This window comes from Atta cephalotes, assembly GCF_000143395.1.
Source record: "Atta cephalotes unplaced genomic scaffold scaffold00005, whole genome shotgun sequence".
Lineage (NCBI taxonomy): Eukaryota > Metazoa > Arthropoda > Insecta > Hymenoptera > Formicidae > Atta > Atta cephalotes.
Genome location: NW_012130069.1, coordinates 8,575,206 through 8,586,467, shown reverse-complemented (window position 1 = coordinate 8,586,467; position 11,262 = coordinate 8,575,206). Strand labels below are relative to the sequence as shown.

At 29.6% G+C, this 11,262-nt stretch overlaps 2 protein-coding genes across 2 annotated transcripts in view; one reads left to right on the top strand and one right to left on the bottom strand.

The window, feature by feature from the left end:
- Window positions 1–792: 792 nt before the first annotated feature.
- On the bottom strand, window positions 793–8,406 carry LOC105626467 (electron transfer flavoprotein-ubiquinone oxidoreductase, mitochondrial). The gene is made up of 8 exons (XM_012207768.1): window positions 8,373–8,406; window positions 7,130–7,237; window positions 6,709–7,057; window positions 6,311–6,617; window positions 5,974–6,215; window positions 5,500–5,894; window positions 5,185–5,406; window positions 793–956 (listed from the first exon to the last, which is right to left on the bottom strand). The coding sequence occupies exons 1-8, from the start codon at window positions 8,404–8,406 to the stop codon at window positions 793–795; spliced, it is 1,821 nt and encodes a 606-aa protein (XP_012063158.1).
- Window positions 8,407–10,462: 2,056 nt separating this feature from the next.
- The window catches only part of LOC105626468 (EP300-interacting inhibitor of differentiation 3-like), a 3,013-nt gene continuing 2,213 nt past the window's right edge, over window positions 10,463–11,262 (top strand). Inside the window, exons 1-2 of the mRNA XM_012207769.1 lie at window positions 10,463–10,571; window positions 10,642–10,734. Of these exons, the coding sequence (XP_012063159.1) occupies window positions 10,463–10,571; window positions 10,642–10,734 (202 nt within the window). The remainder of the gene's footprint in view (window positions 10,572–10,641; window positions 10,735–11,262) is intronic.

The window sequence follows — 11,262 nt, the reverse complement described above, 5'->3', positions numbered from 1 at the left end:
ATATATATATATATATATATATATATATATATATATATATTATAATTCGTTTCTGTGTATAAAAAATATAATATAATATACAAATTGATCATTTATACAAACTCTATCAAAAATAGTAACAACATTATTATGCAAGTACTTTAGAAATATTTCTCCTATCCAAGAAAAATTATATATATACAGAATATTAAAAAACCATTCAATAATTATATGATAGATAATACACATCATATGCTGAATAAAAAAGTCTTAGTGATCATAGGTCGAAACCTCCGAATCGTTTCTGAGATATAAACAATTTAAATCTTCACGTTGTATGTGATAAAAGAATAAGTTATGTAGAAAGCAATAAATTATGATATAAAAACAAACAATAAGTTAATATACAAAATTGTTTAAATTTTAGCTTTATTCACTAAAACTTTTTTACTCGGTATGGTATTGAATCATTTTTTAACACACTGTATATGTATATTGATATGTAATATATAATGTCATAAATCGTATGTACCTATGCGCGAGCATGGACGAAAAGATAGATCGTTTGTTTTTATCAGGAAATTAATCCGTATAATTGTATTGATTAATTCGAATGGGAAATAATTGCACTATTCGCGTAGTGTATTTCAATATCTACAATTATACTGTTAAAACAACATTGCCATCAAAAACATTACGATATGTCCATGCATTTCGAAAAGCGATTCAAATATTGAATGATAAAACAATGTAGACCATCGAATATTTACGCAATCGATCAATCAATGAATTAATCGATTAACATTTATATATTTACATGCCGTTGTAAGCTGGCCCGCCGCCACCTTCCGGCACGACCCAATTGATATTCTGACTCGGGTCTTTGATGTCGCAGGTCTTACAGTGAATGCAATTCTGTGCATTAATCTGCAATCTTTCGCCATCTCCGCTTTCCAGCGGCACGAACTCGTAGACACCTAAAATCAGATTGCACACACTTGTTTTTAAATTGCAGAACAAACTGCCCTTACATATCTTCCGATGAAGAATTAGAGATAAATCCAGAAATTACCAATCTCCTAGCTGCATGAAAATTATTATCGATTCTAATATAAATAACTAACTTATATGTCTTGTCGATCCGATTTTTGTATTCTTGGAAACCGTTTGACTGCTCTACGAAAATGCTAATAATGTCGCAATGCGCAGGATGATTTATTCAGCAGACACATACATCCTCAGCACTCTACGGAGTGTGAGATTTATGTCGCGAAGGTCATACCGTGCTCTCAGCCAGACAGTCGATAACCTGGTCCCCACTATCTTCCAGACGGTATAGCAATTCTATAAGGAAGCTCCCAGAATTTCTCTCTGATACCCCGACTCGCCAATTCCATGAAAGGAAACAGGAAGACGCATCCTAAAGACGCGGAAAGGAAAATCAGGGGAATAAAGAAAAAATACATTGTAAAAATCAAAGGTAGATTGTTCAAGAAACAATGGTAAAAAGGCATATAGATTATCTGATTCGAAGGTGTATATATGATACAAGGATATATACGATGTCCGCAAGCCATAAAGTTTAAATTAATAAAAATACGCGATACACACAAAGCCACAAAGTTTAAATTAAGAAAAACGCCCATTGTTATAATGTAGCATTGATTATAATTTTATATAAACAATATAAATTTAAATTAATAAGGAGATTTTGAAGATTTAATGAAATAATAAAATTGTTCTTGTCAATTAAATTTCATATAAATTTTATTCTATTAGTTTAAGTTAGCTCTAGAATTTCACAAAAATTAAATTTTTTAAAAGATATTTAATCATAAAAAGATTACGGAAAGTTAACTATAAAAAAAGTCAATAGTCCTACATTCATTGACAATTTATAAATTAATTCATAGATCATGATCATTCGTTTAAGAACATAAGCTTAATATCATTTTATTATAACACAATGATTCTTTCATTTCTAATTACATGTTTCTATCTAATTGCATACTTCACGTCTATATGATATTAATTTTGTGAATTATGAATGTATTGGTTTTTAATTCCTCATATTACAGCAACAACATCTGTTTGACTTTCCAAAATTATATCATTAAATTTACACTAATTATAGTGATTCTATATGCCTTGTATATACAGAAATTATATTTTATCGTAATTTTAACGTAAAACTTGTATTTAATAATAAAGTAAAAATATTCAAATAAAAAGTAAAATTTTTGAACATTGTCAGATTAACAACTAATATAAATATTATAATTCATTTCTTTTATGAGAAAATTACTTATTACTTATTATAAACGTATTTATTAAATTGTTTATTACAGTAGCAATAGTTACAAGTAGCAATAGTCAGCGAAAAAAAATAATTCCTGCATACCTAGCGATCACAACTGATAAACATGTATTTGGTGACGATTCGCGCTTTTTCGACGATCTTTATAAATTAATATTTCGTTAATTATTGCAAAAATTGCAAAATAACACAAAACTTTTTAATTCAGTTTAGTCCGCTCTATTTGCCCGAGCATTATCGGACTTATCAAACATCCTGTATATATACATATATAAAATATATATTCTACTATAAGTAAATTTTAAAAAATTGTTAACAGATTTGATTATTGGAACACTTCTATTATTGCAGGATTAATATAATGTGTAATAGGGAGATTCTTAAGGAACAAAGAGAGAAGAAATAAATCGACGATGAGATTGGCTGGGTTGCAGGGCGTTATTCGATTTTGGAGATTGAGCTTGGTCCGGGGTTGTCTAGCCATGCGGGGGTTGTCCGGGTAGCTCAGGTTCAAGGACACAACGATCGATAAACCCTCGACAAGACTGGAAAAAGGAGGAGAGGAGGCAAACGTGACTCGAGAGTGGAAGTGGATTGCCCACAGATTACGAAAATTTATTGCGAACGAAATTGATCTCTCTTGATAATAATATCTCTTCAACTACTAAATAATTTTGCATCAGATAAATTTTGAAAAGCAACTGAATGTTTAAATAATTAATAAAATTATATGGAAATGAGCATGTTAAAAATTCAATAGACTCGCACAACAAATATAATATATTTACTTTTGCAGCAAATTTTAATGACAAATTTAAATTTAATTTTTATTAATAAATATATAGTTTATTATTAATAAATATATAAGCAATTTAATGTTTAAAAAAAAATGCAAAAAATTACTTTAAAATTATCTGTTAAATATCTAAAACTAAAGTTCACTTGATGCTACAAATGTTTTGATTTTTTAATTAAATATGATCAATTAATAAAATTCTTTCCTCCGATTGATCAATCAAAAACTTCAAAACATTTATAAGTGGATTGCATTCTAAAATGAAATAGAACATAAACAGTATAAAATTACGCAAGATAAATATAACAAACTCTGCGGTAAGTATATTACTTATTCATTCTCATCATAATGAATAATTTTTCCGTCTGGACTAACAGAATATCACTATTGGATAAATTGAGTACTTCCAGCAATTGATAAAAGGAAGATATTATATGAAAAAAATATTACATTATAATTTTCAAATCATATAATCAAATGAATAAAAATAATCACAAAAAAACTGTACTACATATAATCATTAATAAATATATATAAGAAATCATTATTAATATAATAATTGATTAATAGTTTAAAAATAATTTTTTTAATTATTTATTTAATATAAACATTTTTAATATTTTTTTGTTTTATTCAATAAATAAATTTGAATGTAATCTTGATATATAAATCTTGATATATAAAAATATTTATGTTTCCGCGCATATATCCATTCGGTGAATTTATATTTCACGAAAAAATATATATTTCTAGACTCGGAAATACATGAAAAAATATACATTTATAGATTTATTTTATTGTCCATTTTCTTGATTTTAAAAATGTATTTTCATATATTTCTTAATATATTTTTTTTTATTTAATATATTAACTTCTATCAAAAACTGTAACACTGAAAAATATGAAATTTTTAATATTTAAAAAAATTAAAATATATATATATATATATATATATATACTCATGTATGTAAAAGAAAACAAATACAGCTTAAAATTCATATAAAAACTAAATATAAAAAAAAAAATAGAAAATAATAAAATAAATCTATAAACGCGTATATTTTTCCATATATTATTCCTGAGTCTAAAAAATGTACATTTTTTAATCAAATAAATTCATCGAATGCCCGAAAACATAATATTTTATACATAGCAAGATACTTGATAAATATCCTATTTAGGGAATTTCCTTTCCTTGACTTTGACATATGTTATCAAGGTCATAACTCTGAGTGACCTCTAAGTTTTAGCTCGTTAATCGTTAAAAAAGTTATTAACAAAAAAAGTGAAAAATAACATTTTCTTTCTGCTATACACATAAAAAAACTATATATATAAAAATTCTATATATATAAAAAAACTATTCTATATCTTTCCTTGCTTATGTAATGACTCCATGCAAAACGACTTTCACGGGATATACGACTTTCACAGAGCGTACGACTTCCATGCGAAGCGACTATCACCCACCTTCCTCCCACCTGCTTAAGAGCACGACTTTTCGTGCGAAGCGAACTCTATCTCGCAAAGTTGCATCGCGTAGAATTCGTGCGCTCCTAAGCAAGGGGGAGGAGGGATGGGAGTCGCTTCGCATGCACAGTTATAAAATATTTTTTAAAGCAGGAAATTTTTGTTCTATATAGTGAAAAAGACATAATTTTTCAAACTTTCCTTCTTAATAACTTTTTAACGAGTAACGAGCGATGACTAAAATTCCTGTTGGAGTTGATACTTAAGGTCGTGACTTTGACAATATATTGGAAGGGACTCTCCTAAACAGGATATTTATCAGATATTTTATATATAAGATTACATTAAAATTTATTTATTACAAAACCATGTTTAATTTAAAAAATCAAATTTTCTTAGGCAACCTCGACTGCCTTCGCTGTCATAAATTATATTTGTATAAATTGTAAATATATTTTACAAATCAAAATTATCTATAAAGTTCATTAGGTCAATTTACTATGCAATTCGCAAAAATAGAATGTATCTATCATTCAATCAAACAGAATTCATAAACATTATGTAGTAATCATAATGCATTAATAAAACGATAAATGTATAAACATGCAATAAACTGACTTACCAGCAGGACAAAATCGACCTTCTGGACCAGCAAATTCAGTCAAGTTTCTCCTTACTGGAACTGTATCATCCATCAAAGTTAAATGGGCTGGTTGATCAGCTTCGTGATTGGTACCAGTCAGAACTACTGACGACAGAAGATCAAAAGATACCTCGTTATCTGGTTTGGGATATTCTATTGGCGTCGATTTGGCAGCCAATTTCAATTTCTTATAATCAGGACCTATGGACACAAGGTACAAAAATATTTAAAATTAACGTTTGCAATATTTTTCAGGAAATCTCTTCAAAAACTTTTACATAAATCTGTTTTTACCTCCATGAGATAAAGTCCATGGTTCCCTTCCGCCTAACAGCATAGAGAGACCAGAGTACATTAAACCACCATAAAGCCCAAGAGAAGAATGGAAACTGGGCCTCATATTTCTTACGGCTTTCAATTCCTTATAGATCCAACTATTTTTTATTTTATCTGTATACGTTTTCGGCTCTATGCCTTTTGTCAGTGAAATATTACTTTCTGCATCTACGATTGCTTCAATAACGCTTTCTGCAGCCAACATGCCACTTTTCATAGCATTATGAGTTCCTTTAATTTTGGGCACGTTTAGGAAACCTGCCGTACATCCAATAAGACAACCTCCAGGGAATTGAAGTTTGGGAATAGATTGGAATCCACCTTCCACCAATGCTCTAGCGCCATAAGCTATTCTAGAATTAAGAAGAATACATGTAGGGAATATGAAATAATATGTGTAAATAACTAAAATTTCGAATTAAAGACATCAACCTTTTTCCTCCTTCAAATGTTGGTCTAATACTAGGATGCTGTTTAAATTTTTGAAACTCTTTGAATGGAGATAGATAAGGATTAGTGTAATCCAATCCTACAACAAAGCCTACAGCAATCAAAGGTGTTTCTTCATTTAAATGATATAGAAACGATCCACCGTATGTATTTCTATTAAGTGGCCAACCAACTGTATGCTCTACTGCTCCAGGTCGGTGCTTACTTGGCTCTATCTCCCAAATCTTTCAAAAATTATTTCACTTTAGAATGTAAAGCGTTTAATATTTATATAATTTTAAATTTTGTTATTGTAATATAACAACTCGGTGATAATTACCTCTTTCAATCCAAGACCATATGTCTGCGGTTCACAATCTTTTCTGAGATTCAATTTCTTTGACAATTGTTTCGTCAAATGACCGTGACAGCCTTCTGCAAATATGGTACATTTCGCATGAAGTTCCATACCCCGTTCGAATGTATCTTTAGGTGAGCCGTCTTTAGCAATACCAACATCATTTGTAGCTACTCCTTTAACGGATCCATCTTCGTGATATAAAACTTCTGCCGCTGCATAACCAGGATATATTTCGACACCAGCAGCTTCTGCTTGTTCGCCAAGCCATGTTACTACGTGGCCTAATCTATAATTACAGAAATATAAATTTTTACAACCAAAAAATGTATTGTTTATTCATTTACAAATATATGATAGTATTAAATTTCAACAATCACCTTACGATATAATTTCCATGGTTGTACATTGGCATTCCCTTGAAAATAGGTATAGATATCCTCTTCTTTTCCATGAGAAATGCAAATTTATCCTCAGTAACAGGAGTATTTAACGGTGCACCTAATTCTTTCCAATTTGGAAAAAGTTCATTCAAAGCAATTGGATCTAAACAAGCGCCACTAAGGATATGTCCACCAATCGCAGATGCCTTTTCAACAAGGGTAACCCTGAGTTCCTTGCCATGTTTCTCAGCCAGTCTACGAGCCTGTATAGCTGCCGATAGTCCTGCTGGACCACCACCGACAATTAGAATGTCGGTTTCGTCTACATATCTTTCCATATTCACTTCTAATGAATAAAATGTTCTCAATGCATTAATTATATTATTTTAGTAAATAAGAAAAATCAAAGGAAATTTACCTTTCCATCTTGAGTCTGTCTCTCTGGATTTCACTGTATAATGAGTGGTGATCTGAGGAAATATGGCATCCGAGTAAGCCCTTTGAAATATCCTTTGCAGCCTCTGTACTGCCAAAAGTGCAACCAAAATTAAATTACAATATGCAAGTTCTCGCATTCAAATTAGAGCATTTCATTGTGTAGAGCATTTCATTGTGTAAGTAAATGTATTCTATTTACATAAAAATGTATTTAGATAAATAATAAAAAAATGTTTTAAAATTTAAGAAATTTTTAAAATTTAAATAAAATTTTCAAAATTTAATTGTAGTCATTTATGATATATTACACAATCACATGTTATCGATTATAAAATTTTTCAATTTCACGTTTCTACAAAAATTTGTTTTTTCACAATATTCTTATATTCTTTTCTCTTGTTTTTTATTTCAAAATAAGTAAAAATACATCGAAGTTTTTATGAACTTTTAGCACTTAATAAGAAGCCTGTTCTTTTTAGCTGAATTTTTGCATCAATTCATCTTTCTTCTTTTTTTCTGCAAGAGAAAACAGGCTAAAGTTCTCACACTTTGAAGAAAAAGAGACAGAAAGTATAGAATAAATGCGGAAAGTGAATCATTAAAACGCCGCAATCCAATTCATGCTCACAATCACGCTTAAAAATCATTTTATCCTTGTTGTTTGTCAAATGTGAAGACAAATAATGCTCATGAGTTGTCAGTATGAATCGGACCACAGCCTTATATATGACATGGAGAGCAAAGGGCAATCTTGTTTACAGCATTGCCATCACGTTAACGCAATTGCTCTGAGAAATAGAGAGAGAAATATTAATTGATATTCGTTAAACAAAAAATGGAGGCACCAAAAACATCAACAATTTATTTCAAGTAATAAACATTAATTGATAGAATGCGGACACGCGATTTACAATCATAGAACGAGCGATAAAAATATTTACGTACCGTAAATATATCTTATAATAAGACATTGAACTTTTAATAACGTTACATAACATATCATATTTTTTTATAAATCATTAATCATCTCTTGCGAAATTACAGAAATAGAAATTACAGAAATATAAATATCGTGTTATTATGGTAAAACAATCGTTTGAAAACAAAGGAGCAATCAATAAATTCCAAACAGTACGATTGTCATTTTCGACTATTGTTAATCCATTGCGGTATCTATTGCGATAAAATTATACATGCCTACAAAATTCTACTGACGCACTTACTGGTGCTGGACGCATTAAACACTGCGGAAGCCATTATATCACATACAAACAACGCACAATCACCAATTAGCGCAATGGTGTATCTGACAATTATATCAAAAAAAAAAGAGAAACCTGAGAACGATCATCTCAGCTTTTTTATGAGAATAATGAAACGTCTGAACTCCGTACACTAGCGCATTAATATCTCTTGTAGCAATATATGGAAAGTACTACTTGTAAGTACATTATTTTGCTAGGTCATAGTAGCGTCTTGACTTATCGACACTGAATCGATAATCATCAATGGCTGCGTTCAGCGGACTCACAATTGAGTGAGTGCTCACTGCTATTGATGTATTCTTTGAAATCTAAAACGCTGATTGGATAATCTAAAAGAATAAACCAATAATAGCGAGCGCTCACTCAACTGTGAGTCCGCAGCCGTGTCAACAGAGCCGAAATTCCGTGTGTAGTAGTTGCGCAGTCTTGCAACAGATGGCGTTAGAATATGTTACTTAATAAATTCACTAAATTTATAAAGTATTGCAAACTCGCCTCCATTTTGACGCAAAACGCAATCTTTTCAAATTTATGCATTTGTATATACTTTATTTTGAAAGATAAATCTGTCAAATATGTAAATGTTTTTTAATTGTAATTAGTTTATTTATGACTAAAAAAATATGTATAAATGCATAATTTATGTATTATTTAGTTTAATATAGATATTATTTGTTGTAGAAGTTTTGCATGAAAGTATATGAAAAAACAAGTACAGTTTAAAAGATGAATCACCAATCATCATGTTTGAAATAGTGTATTATGTGCACTTGGGCCATTTTGACGCGACATTTTTTAAATCAATTGCAGTACTTTGGATGATATATTCAGTCGGTTTTTATTTCAAGATTGTCTTAAGTAATGTCTTAAGACGTTAATGCGGATCTCTGATTGATTCGTAATATCTCAAGACTTAAGACGATCTTGAATATAAGATCTAACTATGAATACCGACCTTTAGAAATCTAATGACTTTATTATTTAAGACCAGTTTCGCCAATGCCAGTTACTTTATCTGTCAATTTTGAGTATTGCCAACTGTTAAACTGAAAACTCATTATCTTTAATCTAATTTCGAAAGTATGTATTTGTGAAAAATAGTCAAATATATTTACATTTCAATGTTTTATTTATTATCTCTACCACAACACTTTTTCTTTACTATTATTAACAGGAATAAGTTAGAAAGATAGATTTTTTCAGACAAGAAGTCTTGCTGTTGGTTATTTTGATGATGAAGTTAATCGATAAGCTTAGCGTTGGTGAAAATGGTTCTTAAGGCACCATAAAATACCACCAGTATAACCAGTAGGGACTTCGTGATCCGCATCTTTGATCTCCGTGTCGCCACGTGTCACGTGAGCCATGTTAACATTTAAAAAATCCAGGGTCGAATAGAGAATAATGTAATGTCTTATAATTAATATAGTCACATTATCGCATTGGTTAATACTGCATGTAACATAACTTTTCTTTATTTTATCTATTTTTTTATATTTAAAATAGCTCCCACAAACTGTCTTTTTCTCTGTATACAATACATATGGGATGCATATGATCATAAGTCTGTTCTTTTTAACTGAACTTTTGCACCAGTTCATTTTTCTTCCTTTTCTCTTCAAGAGAAAAAAAAGAAGAAAGATAAACTGATGCAAAAGTTCAGCAAACAGATCTAATGTATCATGCGTGAAACAGAACCAACAGGACGCAGCTATGTATATACGTTACTGTCATCTTGCATTTCATTGGATCTGGCTCAAAACAAAAACTGCGTAGTTATATTTGCGGACCTGCAATTCTGCATTTTCGCATTTTTTCGCGAGTGTCCCTACTAGTGGCGTGCTGCTGGTATTTTTAATGCTTGGTGGTATAGAAACGATAATGTAAAACTTAATTTTATTATTAAAAGTGTTAATGTATGCTTGAAAAGATATATTGATTTTTTTTATTATATATAATTGTTAAAATACATTCTCATCTTGATTTATAGAACGTAAGGTATTGTTTCTTCTTGGAAGGCATACAGAAATCTTAAATATTTCTTCAAAATGTTTAACGGCAAAAATTCAACGGATTCGTTAAATTCTACCAATACAAGATCTTCCAGGGAACGTAAAAGCTGCTTAAAGCGTGCCTTGCAACAAACTAAAGTTTTACGTAAAAACTTGTTTTATCTTCTTTTTTGTTTTTGTACTTAATATGCAATCAATTAATAAGTAATTTGCAGAAGAGGTAATCAATGATTCCACGATAAATAAATTGGATGAAGCCATAAACTTAGTTGACAATGTTACTTATGAAACAAGTATACAAGAGAAAGGTATGGAAAATTAAATTATTCTTTATATACATAATACTATTTTTGTAAACATGTACAGTTTTGTATTATAAAACGGAATATATGTAAAAACATAAACTATATATATAATATTTATATACAAATTTGATATATGTTATAATTTCATAATGCAAGATATAGTATACATTCATACTTTAAATCATTGAGTACCAAAATATCCAATTGTACAACTTATGGTTAACTCTTAACTGAGATTCAAATTTATTCATTGTCTTTTTCCAATTCTAGAATTGGAAAGAAATGAGAAACAAGTTGAACCTTAGTTAAGAATTAACTGTGAGTGGAACTGAACCTGAAACAAGGGATACTTTCCATTTTCACACTTACATGCAGTATCATTTCAATCATTTATTATCTAGCAAATATTAAACAAGGATAAATGCTTTAAGCACAATAAGCCCAAAAGACACTTCATAATATTACCATTTTAAAATTCGAAAATTTTTAGTATATATATATATATATATATATATATATATATATATATAT

Coding starts and splice junctions, on each gene's coding strand:
- LOC105626467 (XM_012207768.1), bottom strand. CDS start 8,406: ATGGCTTCCGCAGTGTTTAATGCGTCCAGCACCA. Junction 5,407..5,499: donor ATGGACTTTATCTCATGGAG/GTAAAAACAGAT, acceptor TTGTGTCCATAG/GTCCTGATTATAAGAAATTG. Junction 957..5,184: donor AGGTCGATTTTGTCCTGCTG/GTAAGTCAGTTT, acceptor ATCTGATTTTAG/GTGTCTACGAGTTCGTGCCG.